General features: G+C 46.9%; 1 protein-coding gene across 8 annotated transcripts; it reads left to right on the top strand.

Moving 5' to 3' along the window:
- Positions 1-8,895: 8,895 nt before the first annotated feature.
- On the top strand, positions 8,896-25,063 carry LOC137801464 (5'-3' exonuclease PLD3-like). 8 transcript variants are annotated; one of them, XM_068598916.1, is made up of 22 exons: positions 8,896-9,256; positions 9,629-9,758; positions 10,462-10,554; positions 10,864-10,894; positions 11,204-11,278; positions 12,481-12,528; positions 12,653-12,829; positions 13,959-14,078; positions 14,186-14,355; positions 14,497-14,763; positions 15,249-17,710; positions 18,064-18,150; positions 20,435-20,995; positions 21,163-21,404; positions 21,494-21,650; positions 21,740-21,854; positions 22,848-22,975; positions 23,096-23,299; positions 23,405-23,544; positions 23,753-23,918; positions 24,017-24,116; positions 24,821-25,063. In XM_068598916.1, exons 11-22 carry the CDS (start codon positions 17,591-17,593, stop codon positions 25,021-25,023), a joined length of 2,223 nt encoding a protein of 740 aa, XP_068455017.1. In that variant the 5' UTR covers positions 8,896-9,256; positions 9,629-9,758; positions 10,462-10,554; positions 10,864-10,894; positions 11,204-11,278; positions 12,481-12,528; positions 12,653-12,829; positions 13,959-14,078; positions 14,186-14,355; positions 14,497-14,763; positions 15,249-17,590; the 3' UTR covers positions 25,024-25,063. The 8 variants fall into 8 exon arrangements, with proteins under 8 accessions (XP_068455017.1, XP_068455014.1, XP_068455016.1 ...); XM_068598913.1 differs by having other exon boundaries at positions 13,158-14,078; XM_068598915.1 differs by having other exon boundaries at positions 12,653-13,242.
- Positions 25,064-27,500: the final 2,437 nt, after the last annotated feature.

Genomic DNA, 27,500 nt, shown 5'->3' with positions numbered 1-27,500 from the left:
TTATCCGTCCAAGACTGGTTAAACGAATTAATTAATTAAGAAACAGTAACTAATAGCCATCGGGTATTTTAGCCACTAAATTAAGTAGAAAAACAGTCGCCGAGAGCGAGAGAAGATCATCGTGCTGCCAACGGAAGGAAGCTAACCAACGGAAGAATTTGCTTGTGCCGGTGATAAGGCGAGTCGCGGACGAAGGAAGCTAACCAACTGAAGAATTTGCTTGTGCCGGTGTGATAAGGCGAGTCGCGGACGAAGGAAGCTAACCAACTGAAGAATTTGCTTGCGCCGTTTACAACGCTGCTCAGCTGACCGGACATCCGGTTGACTTCCACGATGATGGATAAGTACACAAAGAACGGAACTGAATGAACAAATAAGACGTGCTACTGGACATTGGCCACACAGGACATTTGAGAAGAGTGATATTGCTAGCTTGTCATATTTGCCCAGAAGAAGCTCAAGTTTTATTCTGAAAATAAACACAGTCCTGGAATCTTTTCTGGAAAGCATTCACATGTTTTGAGGTTAAAGGACTGTTGATCTGGATTTCAGAAGTTTGCGAGAGCTTGCTATAATAAGAGACTTGTCTAACAATAATAGCCTTTTGAAATGTCTGATTCAAATGAAACCAGGATGGAAGGCAATGTCGAGCTAGACATAAAAAGAAAGATCAAGTTGACCACAAAGGCCCTAGAAATGAAACTTGATGAGCAGATGAAGCTCAGGAAACGTGCTTTAGTACGCCTTGTCTCCAAAGCAGAGGAAATAGAAATTCTCATGATAAATGGCTCCAATGCACTCCAAGTGGAAAAGGATCATCTCAGTGAGTACTGCAAATTCCTGAATAAGTTTGCTGAAGTGAACGACGCAGTCAGTGAACTGTTATCTGATGATGAAAGGGAAGCTGACCAGCAGTATTGGAGTGAGCCAAATCTTATAAAGTATGAGAACTTTTTGACCAGATTGGAGCAGTGGATAATAAAGGCAAGACGACACGCTAATGTCGATAACGAACAGGCTGCTACAGAAAATATAACTCCGAAGACTGCTGCGACAACGCAGCAAGCTGAGTCTGTCGCTGAAGACGTGGATCCAGACGACAGTGCATCTGCTGTAAAAGAAAATTATAGTTCAGTCACCGCACAAAGTGCATGCAGCAGACACTCAAAGTCATCCAAAGCGTCATCTCATGCTTCATCTGTGCGTAGAAACGAGGAAGCTAACCGTGCAGCCCTACTCGCACGCGCAGCCACACTTAAGAAGAAACAGGCATTGCAGTTGGAAGAGGCTCAAATGAAAGCCAAGCAGATTCAGTTGAAGGCTCAAATGGAGGAGCTAGATGTCGAGACTGCTATCGCAGAGTCCACAGCAAGGCTAAAAGTTATGGATGAGTATGATAACATGGACAACGATGGGATGAATTTCTACCTCGTCCAGAACATGCCTACAGCAGCAACCATCGAACATCATGCTCCAGATGTCAGACCAAAGCTAACCAGCAGTCTTCGAGTTAGCCAATACAACAGTGCTTCTCACTATCCAGCTAGACACAAGTCTTATGTGCAAGTAAAAGATGAAAACAACAACACAAGTACAAATTCCAATGGAAGGCAAGTTGAACTTGGCGAAATGATATTGAATCAGAAGAACATCACAGAAATGTTAGTCACACAACAGAGACTAGCCAACTTACCTCAACGAGAAGTCCCTGTATTCAGTGGCGATCCTTTAGAGTTCCTGCCATTCCTGAAGGCCTTTGAGCACATCATCCACAGTCGTACAGACAATGATGAAGACCGCTTGTACTACTTAGAGCAATTCACCAGCCGTGAACCAAGAGAACTTGTGAGAAGTTGCCAACACATGAGCGCACAACAAGGCTACAATGAAGCAAGAAGGCTTTTGATCTATCACTATGGTAATGAGTATAAAATAGCCACAGCCTACATTGACAAGGCTCTCAAATGGCCTCAAGTCAAAGCAGAAGATGCACAGTCACTTCACAGCTTCTCCATCTTTCTCATCGGATGTAACAATGTCATGAAGGACATGGAATACCTTGAGGAGATGAACAGCCCAAGCAACCTGCGGATTGTCCTCTCAAAGTTGCCCTTTAGACTTCGTGAAAGATGGAGAGTTATAGCTTTCGACATACAAGAAAGAGAAGGAAGAAGAGCAAAGTTCTCTGATCTCACGACGTACATCAACAGACAAGCTAGGATAGCTTCAGATCCACTGTTCGGTGACGTCAACGAGTACTCTGAAGCAAAAGAAAAAGGCAAGTCAAACTTTAAATTTGCCCAAGGAGGCGGACCGAAAAGAACCACTGGCTGTGCTACAAGTGTTAAGCCAGACGAAGGGGGTGCCTCAGAACTAAGAAAGAACAAGCAGACAAGCAACGCGTTTCAAGAGCCATGCATGTACTGCAACAACAGACACACATTGTGCGTGTGTTACAAAATAAGAAATCTGCCAAACAAAGAGAGAATTGAGTTTATTAAAGGTAAAGGACTTTGTTTCGGGTGTCTGACCCAAGGGCACATGGCAAAAGACTGTAAAAAGAGAGCCAGTTGTGAAATCTGCAGCAAGAAACACCCAAGCCTGCTTCACAGCAAATGGGATGAGAGCACCGACCAGGAGAACATTAAGCCTGAGAAAGGTCAAAGCTCTACCAGCGGACACTCAGCTCCACAAGAAAATGCGTCAGCCAAGAGTGAAGTCACAGCTGTCACCGGGGCCGGAGGCAATGACTGTATCCTGTCTATCGTGCCTGTGCGCATCAAATCCAAGAGGAGCAACACGACAATAGAGACGTACGCGTTCATGGACTCAGGAAGTTCTGCTACGTTTTGCTCCGAACGGTTGATGAGACAGCTCGGCGTACAAGGCAAGAAGACTCAAGTGCTGCTCCGCACTATGGGCCAGGAGAAGCCTGTGTCCTGCTACGTGCTCTCAGATTTGGAAGTGTGCGGTCTAACAGAGAGCAATTACGTAAGCCTGCCAGACGTCTACACCCACACAGACATACCTGTAACGAAGGACAATGTTCCTGCTGAAAAAGACCTGGAACGATGGCCGTATCTGCGTAAAGAAGTACGGTTACCACAGATCGACGCAGATGTTGAGATACTGATTGGAATGAACGCTCACTCTGCGATGGAGCCGTGGAAGATAATCCACAGCCAAGATGACGGGCCTTACGCAGTAAAGACGACTCTCGGGTGGGTCGTAAATGGCCCTCTCAAGAAACATGACGACCACCACAAATCAAGACAATTCAAGTCAAGTCACTGCAGTCTAAGGGCTTCAGTCAACAGAATCTCAGTCAGTGGCATGGACAATATGCTGTTGCAGCAATACAACCACGACTTTCCAGAGCAAGCCTGCGAAGAGAAGTCAGAAATGTCACGAGAAGATGTTCAGTTTATGAAGTCTGTGACTGAGACAATCAAGAAAGTCAATGGGCACTACAGCATTGGGATGCCTCTCAGAAACAAATATGTGGTGATGCCAAACAATAAATGTGTTGCCGAGCAACGGGCATCAAACCTGAAAAGGAAACTCGCTAAGAACTCCAGCTTCCATGATGACTACAAGACCTTCATGTCAGACCTGCTGAACAAAGGCTACGCAGTGGAAGTCCCTGAAGACGAGCGCAATCGCAACGACGGCAGAGTATGGTACGTTCCCCATCACGGTCGAGTCCACTGCGCATTTCTTCTAGGGAAATCCAGAGTGACGCCGCTTAAACCTGTCACAATCCCACGCCTCGAGCTCACCGGGGCTACCATTGCAGTGAAGATGGATAAGCTCATGAAGGAAGAGCTTCGGATGGACCTCAAAGAGTCTGTGCTATGGACAGATAGCACCACTGTCCTCCGGTACATCGACAATGACGCTGCTCGTTTCAAAACATTCGTAGCAAATAGAGTATCGACAATCAGAGAGAACACAAGGCCAGTACAGTGGAAGTACGTCAACACAGCTTCTAACCCAGCTGACTATGCATCAAGAGGAATGAAGGCTGAGCACTTCATAAAGTGTCAGAGCTGGATTGAAGGTCCTGACTTCCTAGACAAGAGTGAGTCGCATTGGCCTGTCCTATCAGAGTTCTCAAGAGAGATAAGTGAAGACGACGCTGAAGTGAAGCGTACGATCAGCGTGAACATCATCAAGACTGTAGACTCAAGCACAGACCCTCTCTTCAAGCTGATTCATCACTACTCCGACTGGCACAGCCTGAAGAAGGCGGTCGCCTGGATGTTGAGGCTGAAGGAGTTGCTTCAAAGTCTGTGCGAAACAAGGAAGAAGTTAGAGTCGCAAGCCCAATCTTCAGAAAGTCATGACGCAAAACCCAAGACAGTTGAATACCACATGCAGAAATGGAAATCTACCCTGAAAGGAACTCAATTGACTGTCAAGGACATCAGAAGAGCAGAAACTGCGATCATTCAGTTTGACCAAAGTCAAACCTTCCATGAGGAGCTTCGCGCTCTGCAGAAAGGTGAAAAGATCAGGAGAAGCAGTTCCATCGTGAGGCTGGATCCCTTCCTTCAAGATGGGGTTCTCCGGGTTGGTGGAAGATTGCACCAGGCAGCCTTGCCAGAACACACAAAGCATCCAACTATCCTGGCTAAGGATCACCACATCACGACCCTGATCATCAGGAATGCTCATGAGGAAATTGGACATGGAGGGAGGAACCATACCCTTGCTCAGCTGAGACAAAGGGTCTGGATATGCAAAGGAAACGCAGCGGTGAGAAGTGTGCTTTCAAAGTGTGTGAAATGCCGAAAGAGTCAAGCTGCCGTGAGTGAACAGAAGATGGCGAATCTACCGCCTGATCGTCTACTGCCTGACCATCCACCATTCACTAACGTCGGTGTAGACTATTTCGGCCCCTTTGAAGCAAAGCGTGGACGCGCACAAGTAAAGCGTTATGGAGTCCTGTTTACTTGTCTTACAGTCAGAGCAGTCCACATAGAAATCGCACACTCTCTCGACACCGACTCATGTATCAACGCAGTAAGACGTTTCATAGCCAGAAGAGGACAAGTCGAGATTATGAGATCTGATAACGGAACGAACCTGGTAGCTACAGAACACGAGATCCGCAGGGCAATGAAAGAATGGAACCAGTCCCAGATCTCTGAAGCTCTACTGCAAAAAGGAGTCACTTGGATCTTCAACCCGCCTGCTGGGTCGCACCACGGTGGTGTCTGGGAGCGACAGATAAGAACAGTCAGGAAGATACTTACCAACCTTCTGAAGCTTCAGTCACTCAACGACGAATGTCTGCAAACTGTAATGTGTGAAGTTGAAGCAGTGATCAACAGCAGACCACTAACCAAGTCATCTGATGATGTGAACGACCTTGAGCCACTGACGCCAAATCATCTTCTCCTTCTTAAAGGAAAACCAGCACTCCCTCCAGGCGTGTTTAAAAAGGAGGATTTATATACCAGACGACGATGGAGGCAAGTGCAGTACATCTCCGACATCTTCTGGAAGCGCTGGTCTAGAGAATACTTGCCCCTCCTACAAGAAAGGCAGAAGTGGCTGGACAAGAAGAGGAACGTAAAAGAGGGAGACATCGTACTCATCGTGGATGAGAGAGCTCCAAGAGGGTCCTGGTTGATGGGAAGAGTGGAGAAGACAATTCCCGACGCCAAAGGTTTCGTCCGTCGGGCCCTTGTCAAAACGAAGACCAACACCTTAGAGAGACCCATAACTAAGTTGTGTCTCCTGCTCGAGATGGAAGGATCTCATGGACAATAAAAGACATTGTTATTTAGGATTTAGTATTTCTACAGTTGTTTATCTTGTAGGCCTCATCTGGACTAGTCTAAGGTGTTTATGTTAGTTTAGGCCTTAGTGAAAGAGAGAAATGTTTAGAATATAGAAATTGATTTTAGTTTAGTTAGGTAATTGTCATCCCCTTGATGAGCAATTAGGGGCCGGAATGTTAGTGCCAATTTCCATATTATAATTTTAACAGTAATTTAGACTCAGATGTTTATACTATATTATTTAGATTCATATTATAGTGATTGCATAATTGTATTTTATTTTGCTTTTAAGTTAGAATATGTTTTGCACATGCATTAATTAGAATATTCATAGATAAATTGTGACGTCTGAGCTCACGTATTGTACACTGTCGAACCTTTTTTATTTTGAGACAAGAATTCAGTAAAGAACGGAGCGAAACACTGTTTTTCTACCGTTGTTGAAATACATACACGCTTAGACTCGTTGTTTTATCCGTCCAAGAGTGGTTAAACGAATTAATTAATTAAGAAACAGTAACTAATAGCCATCGGGTATTTTAGCCACTAAACTCAGTTTCACAGGAACAGCAAACTACCTTAATTAATATATTATTATTTATATAATCAGAATCAGCTTTAGGTGTGTACACATTCAATGAATATGACTTATCTAAATGTACATGCAGAAATATAGACACACGGCTGTAAACAGGCAACAACGTCTAAGAATCATTTGACTACTATAAACAATGTGAGACATCTTAGAAGTGTGAGAGTAACTGTGCTCTCCATGTTTCAGTTTGAGAACATAAGTCATACAGTCAACTCTTCAAACAGTGTTCACACACAACACAGAGCTGAATCCTTCTGGAGACCAAAGTGCTACGTTAAGATGATGTGATTTAGTCAGAGGTGCTGAGACACTGACAGCAGAGTCAAAACAGATCAGGTTATATGTTGGTGATGACAGTAACAGTAACAGCATGATGGTCTGCATCCCTAAAGCTCCAGAGGTCACTCTGAGGGGTCACAAGACAGGTAACATGGTAGAAGTACAGAGAGACAATTCATCTGGTTTGTGTTCTTGTAAGATTTTGTCAAACTTGTTGTATCTCAATGGCATTTGGACCAAAGCCTTTGACCAACACTATATATCTTCTCACCTTGGCCCTTTGACCTCTTCTGTACCATTCAATGCAGGATTTTTATTTGTAATAAATTAATCAACCAGGTAGGTAAATTATATGCGTGTTTAATAAGAATAAACGTAGTTGACTTTCCATAATATTTCTCTTTTGAACAATTGAAAATGAACATGAGCGAAGCTTTTGAGGTTACCGGAATGAAATTTAACCTATTTTACATCTTCTCAAACAGTTTTGTTTCCCCAAAGCATTGAGTGTCCGTGTTATATAGGCTTTCATATGTGTTCATGTCCAAACGTTTTGAGATTTGTTTATCTCCGTGAAGCAGTTTTCATCCAGCTGAAGACAGGACCCATTATTGTACTCCTCACACATCCAGAAAGGCACACTGATTCCTCCCAGAATGACTTTCTTTCTGTCCATTTCAACTGTCTTTCTGTGTGTTTGTGGGGACATAAAAGTGGCCTTTATTAAGGGGTTTAGGTGGGCCAGCAAGTGGTAGAACTCTCATAAACTATAATACTATTATTTACAATGCCATCATATTATTTCCAAAGAAGTGAAACGCCAGTCAAAGTGTCTCCTCTGATTCTCTACAGCTGCTCACTTCCACCCCCACAGACATGTTTGTTGCTGTTTTTTTTCCACCATTACCGTAATGGACCTTCTTAGCGTTAGACTGGGTAAACTTGAGGTTTCTTTGCAGACTCATTGGGGTTGGCCTGTGAGCGGAGCGGCCACCAAAACAAGGACGCTGTCGCTGCTGGACGCCCCAGAGAGCAGAGCGAACCGCTAGTGTTGAGTTGCAGAGCGGTAGGACCAGCAGCGTCTCTGTATACATATATCTATATATCTATATATCTATATATCTATATATATATGTATCTATATATAGATATATATATCTATATATATTTATATATATATATATATATAAATATATAAATATATATATATATATATATGTATCTATATATATATATATCTATCTATATATATATATATATATATAGATATATATATATATATATATAGATATCTAAATATAGATATATATATATAAATATATATATATTTATATATATATATATATATATATTTATATATTTATATATATATATATATAAATATAAATATATATATATATATATATATTTATATATTTATATATATATATATATATATATATATATATATAGATAGATATATATATATATATATAGATAGATATATCCGTCTGCAGACGAGTTGTGGTCAGTAACAGACATGTATTCTCATTTTACACTCGGATCTGACACTTTGTAAACGCTCCATGAATTGCTTGCTGTGCTGGTTGGGGCAGTGAGCGGTAGAGCTGGTGTTCATGTGTCCAGAATGTTGGTCTGCTTTGACTTCCTGTGTCTCTCTGAGGAAACCAGCCTGCATCCACCAAGCCCTCTTCAGGATTCAAACCCTCGGCCCTGAAACATACCTGTCAGGTGTTACTCGAGGAGGAAAAACGTCAACGTGTTGTTCTTTCTCTGAGCGGTGAAATGTTCCTCGGCAGCTCAACAATTCTGCTGCTCGTGGATTTAAAGATGACTTTTTATCTTCTGGTGGATGTTAAAGTCAAAAGTGGATCTGCAACCAGTTTAATCTTAAATTTATACTGACGTGTGTGTGTGTGTGTGTGTGTGTGTGTGTGTGTGTGTGTGATAACTGAAGAAGAAAGCCTGTCAGTATCGGCTGAACTCTCGGTCTGTTGCTGACATTTCTTTAACAAACCTGTAAAGCAACACGTGGATCACACTGGCAGAGATCAACCTTATATGGGCAAAAATATACATATTTATATGAATGAGAATTTGAAAACGGTCTCTACTGTTTCATCTGCTGCTCATTCAGGGGGTTTGCTTTCAGGACTCCTGCACATCATCACCCTGCTGGTTGTCCACTGCAGGCGCGGCGTCCAGCTGTTAGGGGCTGCACAGCAGAGGAGGCACGCAGCTGGGATTTGATCCTACGACCGGCCGCTGAGAACTTCTCTTTTTCATATTTTGACAGTGCTTTATGAGAAATTCAATACATTATAAATGAAGCCCAAACTGTTGAATACTATAATTGTAGCTCACGGTGTAGTAATGGAGAGAAACGGTCTGGTCTTCTTGCATAGGAACCTTGGAGGTTTCCATCTGACTCCATCAGAGCCGAGCTGATGAACCTCTTGGAGGTCGGCTTTAGGAGTGCAAGTCGTCCAGTGACCTGCACCGGGGAGAACGTTTCATGTTCAGCTGGTTCTGCCGGTTCCACAGCCAGCGCCGACTAAAGGACACGCAAACCTTCAAACTGAGATTGCTGTCTGTATGTGCTGTTTTTTTAATCTTTTACATTTTCTTCTAATTTGTGTAATGTAATATTTGTTAATATGTTTTGGGGTATTTTTTATTGCACCTTATTAAATGATCTGTAATGTACATAATACGAGGTTCAAATGCATATCTTTAACGCTAAAACAACGCTGTACTTGTAAAATATAAATGTAATTGGTACAATAAAAAGCTCTGGTTCTGGTTGTGGTAATTGTATGAATAAATCACGATGCTGCTTTGAAAGGGTTGAAGCCTGAGCATGTACTCATACAGCTCACCAGTTAGTCTAGATAACGACATGAACGCTTTTTAAGGCTGTGTGTGTTTTATTAATAATTAATTACGCTGTCTGACTCTGCATTAGGCTTTGAGGTGGCACTGGACTATCTAAGAAAAGATTCAGGATTTTCTTTGCGGCCGACATCTTAATGTCCGCGTGGCCCTGAACGCCCCGTCACAGGCTGCTGCGGTGTCTGGCTCTCGTTGGTCTCTTGGTGAGTACAGTTGAGCCCGTCTGCTAACGGCTAATGGTCTAAATAGTGTAAATACAGTTTTAGCGTTTGAAAAAGACATTGAAATCGGTTTGTAACTCATACAGAATTCATACAGAGTTTAAATATGAATGAAACATGTCCCCTGTAGTTCACAGGTCGTAACATGACCATAGCAGCTAACGCTGACTTAGCATTTTGATGGACAATTGAGTGGAGATAGCTAAACTACTCTTTAGCGAACTATAGTTAGTTAGAACTAGTTAGTTCCCTAACTGACAAGGTAGTTAGGCTCGGTAACGTGTTGGCTTACTATGTAACCGCTGACTTTAGCCTACTCAGTTAACTTAACTTGCTAGCTAGCGAGGTAACTAACGTGGCTAGCTAGCGTTAGCTGCTATGCTAGCGCAGGGCTCTCAAGTTTTGAAGACAGGCAAGCGTGACATATATCCCCGGGAGCCGTTGACGAGGAGGAGGGGGGGTTGATGTGTGGCGGGAGGGCGTGACTTTAGACCGAAATGCGTGACACTTGAGTCCTGCGTTAGCTGCTATGCTAGCATTAGCTAAAGCTTAGCGCCATGACGTCATGTTCAGACCTAACGCACCGCAATATTTTCGCGCGGGTTGATTAACGTGACATACAAAGTCAATGCAAGTGACCTTGAAGCCTCTCTGTGTTTAAATGCTCCTTCTGTCACTACTGAAGGCGTTCACCAGAGCGTTATGACACCGGAAGTGAGTAGCGAACAGACAGCACCGTGTCCGTGAACCTGACGCTACAGACGCTACAGACGTTATTGTGAGTGATGACAGACCTGCTGCAGTCTGATCCATCCAGCTCCACGCAGACAATACTGTGTGTGTGTGTGTGTGTGTGTGTGTCTGGCATTACATTCACTCTAAGAGCAAGCAGTTGGTCTGTGTGTGTGGCCTTTCTATGTATCATATTTCAGTTTGAGTGTGTGAGAGACTGCTCTGATTAGCTGACTTTAAGCACCTGTGTGATGTCATCACTGTTCTAAAGCATCGTGTGTGTGTGTGTGTGTGTGTGTGTGTGTGTGTCTGTCACTCAGCATATAATTTAGTCTCACCTGTCTCTCCTTCACAGCTAAGAAAATGAACACAAGGAGCCAAACTAAGTAAGAGCTGTCACTCACCTGTCTGTCACTCACCTGTCTGTCACTCACCTGTCACAGTAGTGTCTGTCTTTGAGTTAGTCGTTTAACTCCCCGAGTGTGTGTGTGTGTGTTTATAATGTGTGTGTGTGTGTGTGTGTGTGTTTATAATGTGTGTGTGTGTGTATGTGTATATAATGGTTTTAACAGTTTTAAAAGGTTCACTAAAGGAGGAAGAAGAGGTGACATTTTATTTTCTGCTTTGTGAAACTCCAAAACCTCCATTAGCTCTAATCAGACATGTGACTTGTGTGTTTTCTGAACTTTGTCCAGAGAGGCGAGGTTGAGCTTCCTCTCCGGGTTCAGGAGCACATGGAGGATAGAAAGGTCTTCATGGAGACAATGAAGGTAAGACGTGTGAGCCAGAGACTCATGGATAGCTAGCACAGTCTCCATGTAGTTATTGTCCAGGTTTAGGAACATTTGGGGCCGTTTCAGAGTTTACAATGGGTGTGTATGGCACAGAATGTTCAGAGTGAAGCACCGACTGAGTGAGACAGCAACTGATGCTTGTAAACAACAACAAATTCTCCCATGAGGTAAACGTGGGAAGTTTATAAACTGAACTTTAAATGTTTTAATTACATCCCGACCCAGTCTGTCTCCAGCTGCTCTGTGACCATGACATCCGGGGACACACAGTTGGTCATGTGACAGTTCCTCAGTGTGAAGACGCTCACTGTAGAAGCTTTGTACGAGTTGTGTTTCACCTGTTTGTTTGAGTCCTTACGTCACGATGACGTTAGGGGGCGCCACGTGTGTGTTTTTGTGTTTTGCATTTTACTTATCCTTATTTTTATTCTTTTATTTTTTGCTTTTTATTCCCTGCAGAATCAACTGTAAATATTCAATACTCCAAATACCCCAATTAAATATCCACGCTCCCTCCTTATTTAGCAGCAAATGTTTGTTGATAAATGTTTTGCACCCAGTTCCAGTCCTTTGCACTGGTGTACATTTGCAAACCATTTTCATTCAAAAGCCTGCACTGTACATCCTGGAAAGCTGCCCACACGGCGCTCTGTCCATTATTCTGGATTGTTATGAACTTCAACACCCGTTTAATTTGTCAAAGGACGTGGGAGAAACCAGGCGGGAGATCCAGGAGCTGAAGGAGAAGGCACAAGAAGCGATGGTCTTTTCTATTCTGCAAAAAACAACCTCATGAAATCATGAATGCAGCCTCGTGTGACTGCTGGGAAACCAACCTTCACCAAGATACGCACAACATCGCCAATATGACCATTAAAATAATAATCATTGACTTGCTTATGGCTGAAAGAGGATGGATCAGCCTTGTTTGGACTCATAAGATTGCTCTCAGCCTGCAGCACATGGCTAGAGGGAAGTGAGGAGCGTTTAGGGACCAGGGAGGGAGTGGGAACTTTCAGTGTTGGTCGAGTTTGACACGATCGCTGGAAAATCCTGAACTAGAATCATTAAACATACTCAACTTCACTCAAACCCAAACATGGGAACAGTCTAGGTAATGAACAGGAAACACTGTTCCTTCAGTTCAGCTTATCGTGTTTTCCTGCATGTCGTCCCAGGTGGAGAGGAAGGAGGCCAAAGAGCTGAGGAAGGAGACACGGATGGAGGTGAGCCTCAAGGTGCAGACTGAGAGTCTGAACAACAAGATGGAGGAGCTGCACGCTTTAAATGAACACACCAACGGATTTATTGAGCAGAGCGTGCTGAATGTATGCGACTCTGTCTCCGCAGGATCGTCATCGGGAGAGACAAGGCCGCGTTTCCCAGAGTCGTTAAGACGCTCTTAAGCGCTAAGAGCGTCTTAGGAGCTCTTAAGAGCGTCTTAGGAGCTCTTAAGACGCTGTGAAAGAAGGACGTGTTTCTCAGAGTCGTTCTTAGCTTAAGACGCTCTTTCACTAAGAAGGAAACGTAAGATCAGTCTGACTCACTCTTAACAGCCTTCTTAGCGACTAAACGCTCACTGCAGCCGCGTCAGGGAAAGTTATATCTGACACTCAAAGGAATAATAAAACCATGCGTTATGAGGAATGTGCGCTCACAGCTGCAAGAAAAATAATAGCAAAACAATATAAAAATAAAGAATTTCCCCTGTGTTTCTGTAGCTACATAAATAAAATGAATCATTACTATCACTCATTACGTTTTCACACACATTCGGCATCTGCATATGAGTTTACGTTAGTTATAAAACATCAACAACCTGTAGTGAAGTACCTGTACCTGTGGTACTTCACAGATATGAGCAAGCTGACAGGTGTAACTGAACTCTGCTGAACCTCATCCAGAGAGGCTCCTCGTCTAAAGACGTTGCTGAAGTCCACGTGAGAGACACCACGGCTGCAATACAGCATCACCTCTCTGCTAACCAACAGCGTCGCCCTGCGTGAAGCCAGATAGTTTAAATGCATGTGATGGTTTACATAAATGCATGTGATGGTTCACATAAATGCATGTGATGGTTCACATAAATGCATGTGATGGTTCACATAAATGCATGTGATGGTTCACATAAATGCATGTGATGGTTCACATAAATGCATGTGATGGTTCACATAAATGCATGTGATGGTTCACATAAATGCATGTGATGGTTTACATAAATGCATGTGATGGTTTACATAAATGCATGTGAGCGTCAGCTCTTCTCCACTCAATGTGCTGTCGGACCGGGCCGTCCAGTCCAAGTACCGGCTTCCCCGTGTGGAGATCCACCGCCTCGTCACGCTGGTGTCACCACACATCCAGAGGCCAACCCGCTGCAGTGTTGCCCTCAGCCTGGTCTTTACGCAGTGGGGAGCTTCCTGGAGGTGGTGGGGACGACACCGGCCTCAGCAAGGCATCGGTTTCACGGAGTGTTGCAGCGTGACACTGATCCTCCTGCGCCATGCGGACACACATCAGAATGCCACCACACGGGACGAGGTCCACCAGGTCCACCGTGGATAAACGCAGCCAGAGGCCGCCCAGGGAGCAAGTAAGGACAAGAAAAATGCTCCCATGCTACCCAAAACGTTGTGCGTTGTGTTGTCTCCACTAGGCTCCAGCCAGGCCACCTCGTCGACCGCAGACGCCGCCATGGCGCCGGGATCACCGATCCCGGGCTTCCCCTTCTCCTCCCCCACGGCGCCGTGGCTCGTGCCTCCCCCGCCTCCCTTTGGTAAGCACTGACTCCCACACACACGTTCCTCATTCCCTATTTATTGTCGTTCACGTTTCCCCTGGACCGGTTTGTGTTAACGCCTCTTCCTCCTCCTCCTCCTCCAGTGTCGTCCATGCCTCCTCCCTCTCTGTCCCGGTTGTCCGAGGAGGAGCTGAGGGAGATGAACGGTTGGCGGGGCCTGGAGGCTCCAGTGTCTCCAGAACACCCGCAGCCTGCTGGACGCCGCCATGCCCAACATCCACCACAACTCAGCACCGTCACCATGCTGGCGTAGGTGAGGCTCCTCGAGAGCAGAACCGAAATTTGCAGAATTTCCAAATGTGATAAATGTAAGGCTCGTAATAGAACTAATGGGTGCAAAGAGTACGTTTTTGATGGGATGCGTCATTGACGCTCTGCTGCCGTTTCTCCACAGTCCTCTTCGGGCCTAGGGCGGCGCCGCAGCCGCCAGCGGTGCAAACGCCGGCGGGGCAAACGCCGGCGGGGCAAACGTTAGCGGGGCAAACGCCAGTGGGGCAGCTTCCCCTCCGGCAGCGAGCAGCAGCTCGGACAGTCTCCGCCAGGAGGAGTCCAGCTCCTTCACGCCAGCGAGACGTGCAGACATCGCAGCAAAGTGAAGAGAACTAATGTCGAGGGGGAAGAAGTTCAGAGGATTTCCTTCTCGTAGCACGCAGCCAACGAGGTATTTTTGTCCAGTTATCTGTTTGCGCTTTGTTTTGTTGTAGCTGTTTTGCTGGCTGGCTAACGTTGTGTGTTGTGTGTTTACTTTGTGTTGCGTAGTTTTCACGGTTTCATATGGATGCAGAGGAATTCATTAAAACCCGTTACGGAAACCATTTGCTGTCTGACTGTGCTTGGCAGGGATCACAGATGCTTTATTAATCCCCAAGGGGGAATGTGTTTCATGTGTTCATTCACGCTGAGTTATAAATAATGAATCTGCTTTTTAAAGAAAGAGGCTCAAAGTATCAGCAGCATACATACAGGCGTCTATATAAATGTTTATTCTTTTAATCAAACTATTGTCTCTCATTCATTTGAGTCATTTAAGGTTTACTGTATGCTTTGAATCCTCATTGTTAGTTTAAATACTACATATTATCACTTTGTACTGTTTACGCACACTTTTGGTTTAAAGTCATGAACATTTTGATATGTTTTTTCCAGCTGAGCAGGTGGACGGCGCCGCGGCCCCCCTCAGCCAGCGGACTCTGCTTCCACCGCCTCGGACACGGAGAGAAAAGAAGAGCTGGGCGTGGTGGAGGAGGAGCACGGAGAGCCCGGTGCCGCCGAGCTGAGGCGCCGCCGCCTCCCCAAGCTGGAGACGACGCCGTCGTCCTCGCCGCCTCCCGACAACTGAACCCTGGCGCTCTGACTCGGTGTGGGGGAAGGGAACACGTTGCTCCGGACCAGCAGGAGCTCTGAGCTGATAGATCGTTGCTTTGGTTCTTCATCGCCTCCTCTTCCTCGTGGCTCTCGCCTTCCACGGGCTCAGGTTCCTTATCCGTCGTCGAGTTGGACTCCGGCTACACAGGAGACGCGACGATCGGCGCCGTCAGAAAGCAACAGCACGACTGGTGCTTCGTTGGTTGCCCCCTCCCCTCAGAAAGACGAGTGCAATAACAGCACTGCAGGTGTTTGGCTTTCATCAGGTGGAGGAGTTGTTGCTCCGTTTGTGTGACGGAGACGATGGTCGGATTTGTGTTTGGTGGTTTTACTGTCCACGAGGTCTTTGCCCGCTCTCTGGTTTCCCCCTCGGCGTAAAAACCACGTCGACATGCTGCACAACACCTGGATCAGTGTCACAGACAAAGGGGAAGTTTGATCAGCTGCTTTTTTCTTTTCTTTTAACATTCATCCCTCTTCTGTCGCCACTGCCGATTTATTTGAATGTGTACATACTGTATAAAGAGTTTCAATAGGGTGATCTGTACTCAATGCAGAATAAACTGTTTGACTGAAGTGGCACAAAGTGTGTGTGTGTGCGTGCGTGTGTGTGTGCGTGTGTCTGTCGCCGAGGGCCGCGCAGACCGCGTTAACGCACAGGAAGACGGCGCTCAGGGCGCCGTACACGCACCGCGCCAGCCACCTGGGGAGGACGCGGAGGCGAAAGGGATTAGTGCTCGTCGATGGTTTGACCGAGATTGGGGGTTCAGAACAAAAGAGGGCAACGGAGTATTGGCTGTAGGGTGAAACTTACACTCCTCTTTTCACGTCCGAGCTATACGTCTCTCTCACCTTGAGCAGCACCTGAGACACAAGAGAGAAACAAGCAACAGAGTAAACACAACATGTGACATTCAGAATGAAACTGAAAGCAAACAAAGTGTTTAGTTGTTGTTTCAGTCCCTTGAAAGCTCCACAAGGTCTCATTGTCTGACGGGCGTTGAAAAGAATTCCCCTCTTACAGACCGAGAAACTTGTTCTTACTTTCACATATTCATCGTATTCATCAGTGCTTCCATCTGCATTGCAGCAGGTGTGTCTGACCCCGTTGTCCCGGTCCTACCTGAGTGAAATACAGGTTGATGAGGCTGAGCGTGAAGAACTGCAGGCAGACGGCGAAGCAGTAGAGCAGCCAGTGAACGGCCACGGGGAGGTGGTTGGCCTCCAGAGCGTCTCTGATGTAGAAGGAGAACAAGGTGGTGCGGATGGCGGCCCAGAGGAACAGGAAGACGCTCTGGTAGCTCCATCGCTTGTGTCGGTAGAGGTAGAGGAGCCAGATCTGTGCGTACACCACCAGGAACAGAGCGGCGTACAGGCCGGAGTAGAGGATGGTGAAACCCCGCTGGACCGACGGGGGCCGGCACGGTGGAGGAGGAGTTGGGAGGAGGCGGGGCGGTGACCTGAGCTTCCATCGGATCGCCGACGGGACCGACTAACTGTCCGTCTCACATGAAAACTCTCATCTCGGTCTCATTCTTGGCCGTGAGGTCTTTCTGCTGTTGCGTCTCTCATCAGAAAACAGACCTCAGCTCAACATTAAGCATGAATTGAGAGTATGCATCAAATCTACAACCCTGTTTTAAAAGATGTGTAGAGGAAAGCAGCTCACTGAGCCACTGATGCAACCTGATGCTCACACATCTGCACTTATTCTGTTTTGTTTAGCACAAAAATAGCTTATTGTTTTCCACAATAAGCTATTAAGTAGTAACTAAATATTATTTTTTGCACGGATATAACTTTATTTTCATTTTTCTAACAAAGTGATAAAAACATGTTTTTCCTACCATCATTGTTGTGGAAATTGTTAGTAATTATTGTGAGGAATAACATTGATATGTGATCAGACAGTTCACATATAATATAATTAAAAGGTGATCTGTGCAACTTTGTTGTTCAGGAAGTTTGCATCAAACAAGTCGCCCTTCGTATTGTTTTGTACCTGGAAGTAGCTCTGGGTTCCAGGAAGGTTGGTGACTCCTGCTCCAGATAGTTCTTCACTGTTGCATACCTGCAGCTCATTTGCATAAGGCGGGAAAATCATTGTTAAAGTGACTGCCAAGATGTCGATGGTGCTGCGGTCCAGGAAGACTCTCTACTCGAGTGAGTCCGTCGAGGCGGAGTCCCTGACTCCGGTAACGCCGAGGAGGTCCACCCGCTCGCACGAGACGTTTACGTACGAGGTGTGTATTTTTATTACTCAGCTTTTCCGCCTCCTCTTCCTCCCTCTTCCTCCCTCCGCAGCGGAAAACTTCACAGTCGGCGACGTCGCTCGCCGACCCGAGAGGAATACTCTCGGTGCGGCTTCCACAGCAACTCAAACTGCTGATTATATGTATCGATATATACTTATGTCGATACATATACTGCCGCTACCACTGTGTGTGTCGTATTTGTGTAGCATATAACCGTTAATAGCTAATTACTGCTCATGGTAAGTTCTTTCTTCACGACGGTGTCTGGGCTGTAACCGAGGCGCGGTGACGGTGTTTCCTCCTTTCTAAACGAAACGTGTACCGGTCTCTCGTCCCGTCAGGAGTCGGACGCATCGGACTCTGAGTCCCTCGGCGGCCGAGTGATGGAGACGCGCGTCCCCGCCGAGCTGGAGGAGGCTGCCGGGACGGTAGGCTGTGCTTCACCTGCACACACACGAACACACGTGTCGCTGTCGGGGGCTTCTGCAGCCAGCGGGGCCGACCAAGCAAATGACGAGCCACGTGCGGCTGTGCGGACGAGTAGTGCGGGAGTTTGCTCTCTTGTCGCTGTACAGTCTGCGGTGGCGCAGCAGCAGCCGATGAACGCGAGTCAGCCATTATAAACGCTGGAGCTCAGCCGAAGGCCGCGTTTCCCAGAGTCGTTAAGACGCTCTTAAGCCCCCTAAGAGCGTCTTAGGAGCTCTTAAGAGCGTCTTAGGAGCGCTTAAGAGCGTCTTAGGAGCTCTTAAGAGCGTCTTAGGAGCGCTTAAGAGCGTCTTAGGAGCTCTTAAGAGCGTCTTAGGAGCTCTTAAGAGCGTCTTAGGAGCTCTTAAGACGCTGTGAAAGAAGGACGTGTTTCTCAGAGTCGTTCTTAGCTTAAGACGCTCTTTCACTAAGAAGGAAACGTAAGATCAGTCTGACCCACTCTTAACAGCCTTCTTAGCGACTAAACGCTCACTGTAGCCGCGTCAGGGAAAGTTATATCTGACACTCAAAGGAATAATAAAACCATGCGTCATGAGGAATGTGCGCCCACAGCTGCCCACAGCTGCAGGACACTGACACAAATAATAAATAAAGAATTTCCCCTGTGTTCCTGTAGCTCAGACCTGGGCATGACCCGGCCCTTCAACTTCACATTATTACTGAACTGCAACTGGCTACTGCTGGCCCTAACCACGCCAAAAAATATCACAGTAAGCATTCTGTTTTAACCAGGCTATCGGCTGCTCTCCACGCCAGCTCCAGCGCGGAGCTGACACGTGTCCTACAGCTGTGGGCGCACATTCATCATGACGCATGGTTTCATTATTCCTTTGAGTGTCAGATATAACTTTCCCTGACGCGGCTGCAGTGAGCGTTTAGTCGCTAAGAAGGCTGTTAAGAGTGGGTCAGACTGATCTTACGTTTCCTTCTTAGTGAAAGAGCGTCTTAAGCTAAGAACGACTCTGAGAAACACGTCCTTCTTTCACAGCGTCTTAAGAGCTCCTAAGACGCTCTTAGCGCTTAAGAGCGTCTTAACGAGCGTGGCCAATAGCTGCAAAGCTGTTTTTTACTGTTGAACGATTCACTTCAACATTATCAAAGATAATAGATAAAGACAGAGTAAAACCTGTTATACAATATTAACGATACAATATTTGCATATCTCCCCACAAATGTACTGTTACTTACAATTTTATCATATAGATGGATAGAAAGTAAGATAGATAGACACTTAAATGACACTCATGATGTCGTTTAGATCGAGACCGACGTGTCTTAATCAGCGTACTGCAGAAATATCAGTGTCAGGATCCCAGATAATCAACTATACTTATAGAAATATATATATATATATATATATATATATATATATATATATATATATATATATATATATATATATAAAATTAACTATATATGTACTTTTAGTATAAAATGTTACAGTAAATCCCCAAATATATTTTTAAGTAATTTAAAAACAATATTTAAATGACAGTCCTATTTTGGTATGTTTCATGTCTGTAATTGTTAAAAAGAAAGGATCTGTAAAATAAATATGCATTTATGAAAGAAAAAAAAGTCGATTGGCTGGCATCGATGAAAATAAAAAGCACCCGTTAACAGTTTGTCAGGATGGTCTTGTCCTTCTCGGACAAGACCACCACCACCAGACATTATTTACACAGTAGCATCCATGTAAAACAAACAAACACACTGTTTGGGAACTCGTTGTTAGCGGGACGGCGACAAAGCATTCAGTGAAATGAATGCGGCGGCCGCAGAAACACGACCTGTGAACCGGCCACGCCCGGATGAGCCATCCCCGGCTTTATCCTTTGGGGTATTCAAAGGAGTTTGCAAAGGGATGCTGCTGCACATTCAGGGAGAGTTCAGAATGTAAGGTTGAAGAATGCCGTTGCCACAGGAACACTGTTATCTTGTTCATAAACAAGTAGGACAACATAATATGTTGAACAGTGTGTACGTGTACCAGAGGGAGCGGCTCATTTGAATAGGTGGGGTTACTCCAGCTATCGCAGTGCTACGGAAGCCTCTCCAGGTCATGAAACGTGTCGTTGTCTTGTTGCACGGCGTCGACACTCGGGATGAAAGACTGCAATGAGTTTACAAATGTCTTTGTAACCGCTGGTGTTTTAAACTGTGTGCGATTCTCACATAAGCTCCACACGGTGCGTGTTTTGATTCCTGAAGTTGTGTCTTCCTCAGGAGCTGAATTATTGCAGCGTTGTGCTGGACCGCCTGTGGGTTGTCGGCGACAGCCGTGCGAGGAAGGAGCGCGAGAAGAAAGAAGACATGAACCGCAAAGGCGGGAGACCCGTCTCCCGGATCCCGGCGTTGCACAAACGTCCGGCTCGTACCTCTCGGACTACTGCATCCAAAAGCTGGGGCTTGGCCGAGCCGGCGCAGTACTCTTCAATGACTGTGCGCCCCAGGCCCACCCGGAGACCGCAGCGCGGCTCGGAGCACCACGTACCAGAGCCCGACCGGCGCAGAGCGTTGGAAACAAAGGCTGACCGCGCCGCGTCTCGCCATCCGGCAGAGAATGAGAAGCCGCCGCAGGACCCAGAAGAGGAGTACAGAAGCAGCGTCGGCCTCAACGCCTCCGGAGATGGGCAAACATCGGACGCCCTTCACGAAACCCAGGTTAGCCAAGAGGAGGCTATCATGGACGGACAGCCGCCGTGGGAGAGAGCCGAGGCCGCTGACTCCACCTTCCCTCTAGCGTCAGAGGGATCCGCCCGAGCGCAGTCGGCCAGGTCAACTAAGGTGAGCCAAGTGGATCTTTATTGCCTCGTACTGTTGTCTCTGTGTCTCCGCTGAGTCCGAATAAAGGAATGTCACCACCGCGCCCTGCAGTAACAGCTGCGGCGTGCGGCCCCTCGGCTGTTTCCTCTTGTCCAAGCCGTTAAACTGGCGCTGGTCTTGTTCCGCAGAGCTCCTGCTGCTGCATTTTCAAGCTCTTCTGCATCCTGCCCGCCGCCTTGCTGCTTCTCGGGGGGCTCGGCCAGCACATGTGGCACTACGGCCTCCCCCTGTCCGTGGCTCAGCTCACGGCTCAGCTGCAGCTGCACTGGCTGGAGGGCTTCGTGCCGGAGCTGCACTGGCTGGAGGGCTTCGTGCCGGAGCTGCACTGGCTGGAGGGCTTCGTGCCGGAGCCTTGCAGCGCCGACTGTCGGTAAGACGCTCCGTGCCCGTGAGCTGTGGCAAAAGTGAGGATTGGTTGAGTCCTAAGTGTCTCTCTCGCCCCCGTTTTGCTCGGCTCAGGGTGCAGCTGGTGGAGAGCATCCCGGTGGGTCTCGACCAGTCCCTTCCCTCGTCCAGACGGAGCATCGCAGACAGCTGGCTGCGTCTGCTGGACATGGCCAACAGCTCTGTGCAAATAACCGCCTTCTACTTCTCCCTGCGAGGCGGCGACTCTCAGGTCAGTTCGGCGGCGTGCTCTGATCCCACGATAGCCGTGATCGTTTTGGACCGCTAACGTGTGCGATGTCACTGACGCACAATTTGCAGGGAAGACAGGTCTTTGAGCACCTCAAAGGGCTCAAATCCAAAGGCGTGACCCTCCAGATTGCTGTCAACGGCCCCCAGACCTCGAGGGAAGACACGGCAGAACTGGCTGCAGCAGGTACACTGTCACCCCACAACGCTGTCACCCCACAACGCTGTCACCCCAACACTGTCACCCCACAACACTGTCACCCCAACGCTGTCACCCCACAACGCTGTCACCCCACAACGCTGTCACCCCACAACACTGTCACCCCACAACACTGTCACCCCAACACTGTCACCCCACAACGCTGTCACCCCACAACGCTGTCACCCCACAACGCTGTCACCCCACAACGCTGTCACCCCACAACGCTGTCACCCCACAACACTGTCACCCCACAACACTGTCACCCCACAACGCTGTCACCCCACAACGCTGTCACCCCACAACGCTGTCACCCCACAACGCTGTCACCCCACTACAAACGCTGTCACCCCACTACAAACGCTGTCACCCCACAACGCTGTCACCCCACAATGTGGCGCTCGTTGTGTTGCCTCTGTTGTGTGCTTACGTTGAAACACACATTCGGGCGGTTGCACCAACACAGATTCATTTCATTTGAAGTCCTCGTCAGAGTGAGCAACCGAGCACATTTATTTAAGTAGGCAGCGCTCTGTCGCACACAAAAAGCTAATCTTGGTTTAGTAATCTCAGTTTAAACCCGACTCAAAGTTGAATCTGCTTCACAAGACATTACAGCTTGCCAGCCAAAAAGTGAGCTAGTTCAACAGAAAACGTGTTGTCTGAATTAATGCAGCAATATGCTTAAAAAAACTGCAAAATAACACATAAAACAAATAAAAAATAGTAAGAAAAATGCCATTTTAAAGTTCCACTCAAGAGTAACTTTACTCTGGATCACATTTTTAATTGGGTTTTGGAGCAACAGAATCAAATTAGATCTAGGTTTAGTGAACAAAACCAGAGGTTTAACCTTTTAAATAAATAAAAAATCAGTCTGGTGCAACGTGATTAAAAGTTAAACCACGACTGAATCAGCTTTTAAATAAATTCCTTAGATCCGACAGGTTGGGGTCATGACTCTTTTTATTCTGTTCTCAGGTGCTGAAGTCCGAGAGGTGGACCTCCAGGCTGTGACCGGGGGCATCGTGCACACCAAGCTGTGGGTGCTGGACCAAAAGCACTTCTACCTGGGCAGCGCCAACATGGACTGGCGCTCTCTCAGTCAGGTAGCCGCTGTCTGCATCAGTGGGTCTGATCTCTGAGCTGACGTGGCGACCAGTTAACAGCATTTCTGCAGACAAACCAAAACCTAAGCCCCCCCCCCTGTGTGCTTTTGTTGAATGGAGGTGAAGGAGGTCGGCCTGTCGGTGGAGAACTGCAGCTGCCTGGCCCGGGACGCCTCTCGGCTCTTCGGCGTGTACTGGAGCATCGGCGCCGCCGTCAACGGCTTCCTGCCGCCGTACTGGCCCGCTCGTCTCTCCGCGCTGTCCAGCTCCCAGAACCCCCTGCGCCTGAAGTTCAACGGAGTGCCGGCTCGAGTCTACCTGTCCGTAAGTACATATCTCCTCCGACAGGAATCACAATATCCTGAGATGCCATCTCGTCTCTCCTGCCCCCGCCCTTCTCACCTCCGGCGTTGCATCCGTCTCCTGCAGAGCGCCCCGCCGCAGATCTCAGCCCGCGGCCGCTCCGACGATCTCTCCGCCATCCTGTCCGTCATCACCGACGCCCGGAGTTTCATTCACATCTCCGTCATGGACTACCTGCCTCTGTCTCAGTACACGGAGCCGCTCAGGTGAGCCGCGACGGTTTCAACCTCGCCGCCGAGTCACTGATGTTTCAGACACTTGAGAGTAAGCTAGTGGTTATTGAGTCACAACACTGGGCCGACGAAGCAGCTCCTTTTCGGTATGAGGAGGAGACTTGCACGACTGGAAGAGAGCAGATCGGCACGGTGAGGCTACTAGTGTCCAACCCCCTTAGTGTTGGTCCTTCTCTCTCAGGTTCTGGCCGGCCATCGACTCGGCCCTGCGCGCCGCCGCCTGCACCAGAGGCGTGCAGGTGCGCCTGCTGGTCAGCTGCTGGAAGCACTCCCCCGGCCCCATGTTCCCCTTCCTGCAGTCCCTGCTGGTGCTCGGCAGGCCTCAGCTGAAATGCGACATCGACGTGGTGCGTCGCGTTTTTCCTGCACAATCACTCGGACGACGGCGACTCAAACAGAATGCCGACGTGTCCTGAACTCCTGGTGTTTTTTGTTTTCCGTGCAGAAAATGTTTACAGTGCCTTCAACGGCGGAGCAGATGGAGATTCCCTTTGCACGGGTCAATCACGCCAAGTACATGGTCACAGACAGAGTGGTCTACATCGGTATGTTGTCACCAATCACTGGCCTTCTGAAACACAACAGAGAAAGATCCACTGGGACGGGCTGCGCTTGTTAAGCTGAGCTTAATGTCACCGAGAATGTATATTCTTGGTAACTCTCCACGCTTCCATCCATACACTTCCCTTCATACACACATACATTTCAGACGGAAATATCGTGCCTATTACTCTCCTACATTTTGCCTGACAAGTACGACTAATTCTGCGGAGAACATTTCATGCAACACATGTAAATCACTTCTCAAACAGGAGGCTTTGTTCAGAGAATTATTTTTTTTAATGTGGAATTTATTTAATTTTATTTTTAGGTTTGCCAGCTTAGCAGACGCATTTCAACCTGCTTTCATTGCAGATCAACAGATCAATTGGAAAATCCAAACATCTAAAACCCTTTATTTTCATTTCTTCGATGGAAGCTGATGCTCGGTGGTCAGGGTGTGAATCCCACCAGCATGTTGGCTGTTGGTCCTGTTGACCGTCATGTTGGAGGTTCATTAAGGTTCATAATGGGCAAATGCACACAGAACAATTCACACATATATTCAATCTACAAATATATTCCTACATTTGTATGTATTCATTTCTTTTTATCTGTTTTTTTGGTAAATTTATATAAATGATTGTAATGCATTTGTGAATCTTTCTGTGTGCATTTGTAAATCATAGTCATGCGCTCTCGTGCACAGGGACGTCCAACTGGTCCGAGAACTACTTCACCCACACGGCCGGCGCGGGCGTGGTGGTGAACCAGACCGGCTCCGTGATCAGAGGAGGCCAGCAGACCCTCCAGAGCCAAGCGGGGGAGCTCTTCCTCCGAGACTGGACATCCCACCACGCCAGCAGGCTCTCTGTGGACGACATGGACGTCTGCCCCCGCAGCGCGCTGTGAGGATTCCTTTGTGGAATAAAGCTCGCTGCATCCTGCCGTCGCCACTTCAACTTTATTTGGCTTCGTGCAGAATCCGCTTGCTGTGCCGCGTGAATAAACACGCCTTGTTCGTATTGCCGTTTCCAGGTTGGCTCCCTGGAATTTGTATATAATTGCGTCTGCGTTTTCGCCGTGGTTTGAACCGTTAGCCGCGAGCTCCCAGCTCAGCCGTCGCCACGTTGACAGAAACAGAAAATGCTGTTATTCCCAAATGTTGCGCCCGTATTTCCTTCGTCTCGGAAGCGTCAATGGGATTTAATTTGTTGTTGAACAAGGTCAAACTAGGAGGAAGTTGTTTTCTTAGTCAAATGACCCGTTAAATGTTTCTGAAGTGTTTTTATGAGTTACAAGAGTTGCATTAAAATGTGTTTTTCGTGCCACAACAGCAAATAAAAAAACACCAAGTGCTTGTCTGACGTGTCAAATTGTCACAATGAAACTTAACAAACTGGTTGAGAAGGCCGGCTGCAAGCAGGAGCATCTGGAACAGCTGGTGGAGAGGAGGACACTGAAGAAACTATCGTCCATGTTGGACCACCAGCTCCTGCAGGGTCAGCGGAGCACCTTCTCCAAAAGATAAGATAGTCCTTTATTAGTCCCTCAGTGGGGAAATTACGGGATTACAGCAGCCCTGATTTACAGTCATTTTAATAGAGATAAGAGAATATGGGCTTACTTAGTTACTTTTTTATGACTGAACTTTATTATCAAGTCTTAGATAGATATAAACTTTATTTATCTCGCCCGTTTGTTACGACAGTTTGTTAAAAAAACGGAGGACGTAGCTGCCATTGTTTCATTTGTGTATGCCAGTGGTTCCCAAACTCAAGAATGCCGAGGCCCAATTTAAAATCTGAAAATCTTCTGGGGCCCACCCAAACCTTATTTGACGTTGTTTTGTTTGGCGGTGCCTTTTGTTGAATAACGACAGGTGGACAAGAACAGCCGTTTTGAGCGTGAGCCTTATTGTTTTATTAATCTGTTTGTTCAAATTGTTTGTGCTTCATCAATTAATGTTTCACATAACTAACGCTAGAATTGTTCAAATAATACTTAAACTGAGAAAAAGATGTGCGTTTGGTATCTTATCAATTATCAATCATTTTAAGTAAAATACAGAAATTTGCAACCCTAATGTTTTGACCACGTCTTAGAACAGGAAAGAGCGAGACTACCATCCAACTTTGAGTTTGTTTTTTAATATTTAATTGGGGATGGGAGAACAGCTTCAGGAGCCCGCAAAGACAAAATAAAAAACAAAACACCTTTTGATGAACATGCCATCAAACTCCTTACTTCCCTGCTCAATATCTACAAGTGTCTGCTCTAAACTTGTTGTGGAAGTCACAAAAACGTGTGAACATAAACTCCATGGTGTCTGGGTTCATAGTATTATCCGTAGTCTCGCAACAGCCTGAATGAAGCCGCTATCAGCGCTCCTTCCGGGTGACCGGCAGCAGTTTGATTCGCTGATTGGCTGATGCAACTATTCCCTCCCTCCGTCGTCATGGGGACGCACCATGACGACGACAAATACGCGCCGCCGGATGGCACCAGTCCCGCCTGTCATTACATCTTACCCGGATACAAAAGATATATTTTTCTGATTGGCTGTAGCCCATTTCTTTCTTTGATTGGCTGATGAGTGGCTCCTCACGGGAGAGGGGAGGGGGGATGGGGGGGCTCGTGGTGAGGGCAGCGCGACTAAGTCATGTCTGCGCGTTGCGGCACATTAAATAGCCTGGAGTTTTTTTTCAGCGTGAGGAATACAATGTGTGGCGGAAGGGCGTGATTTAAGACTGAAATGAGTGACTGTCACGCTCAATTAGTGACACTTGAGAGCCCTGCATACATAGTTTATAAATCAGTTTTCTTTTTTCTTTTACTGGTACTGTTCAGTAGTAAGGGTCCCTATTAGGGACAAACCACTGCTTTTCTGCTGACAGGCATCAGCGGCGGATTTGCGCATGCGCGATTCATGTTCAATCCAACGATGAGCTTGCCGCGCGAGCCTGCGGGAAGGTAGACTGAGCACCTGTGAAGCTTTGTGAGGGGAGCGACTCTGCCACCTGCGGCAGCTGAGAACAGAAACTACATGACAATACGTGCTTTCACGTCAGCAAATCGTCCAGTGAGGCTGCGGAAGTACACGCGAGAACCTTAATACATCGCCTTCAAAGTAAAAGCCCCCCCATTTTTTTTCAAAATTAAAAACGTTTTATTTATTTATTGTAAATGGCCTCTCGCGGCCCACCTGCAGTACCTTCGCGGCCCACACTTTGGGAATCACTGGTGTATGCTATACACACGATGCAAAGGGTTTGACGCCACACAAACAAGTGAAACAAGCGTCCCTTCACGCGGGCAGTGTTTCCTCTTCCTGTCTGTTACCACGACAACAACGGGCGGCGTTCGGCCGAGAGTCGCCAGTCAACACG

Source organism: Clinocottus analis, unplaced genomic scaffold (genome assembly GCF_023055335.1).
Source record: "Clinocottus analis isolate CAN_PGR_092001 unplaced genomic scaffold, fCliAna1.0.p SCAF_41, whole genome shotgun sequence".
NCBI lineage: Eukaryota > Metazoa > Chordata > Actinopteri > Perciformes > Cottidae > Clinocottus > Clinocottus analis.
The sequence above is the reverse complement of the archived record's forward strand: the minus strand, read 5'-3'. Positions and strand labels throughout refer to the sequence as shown.

Bases quoted from the DNA above. Each gene is read 5' to 3' on its own strand.
- LOC137801464 (XM_068598917.1), top strand. From the start codon at position 17,591: ATGTCGATGGTGCTGCGGTCCAGGAAGACTCTCTACTCGAGTGAGTCC. The intron at 21,405-21,493 runs GTAAGACGCTCC...TGCTCGGCTCAG, and splicing joins CCTTGCAGCGCCGACTGTCG to GGTGCAGCTGGTGGAGAGCA. The intron at 21,651-21,739 runs GTCAGTTCGGCG...CACAATTTGCAG, and splicing joins TGCGAGGCGGCGACTCTCAG to GGAAGACAGGTCTTTGAGCA.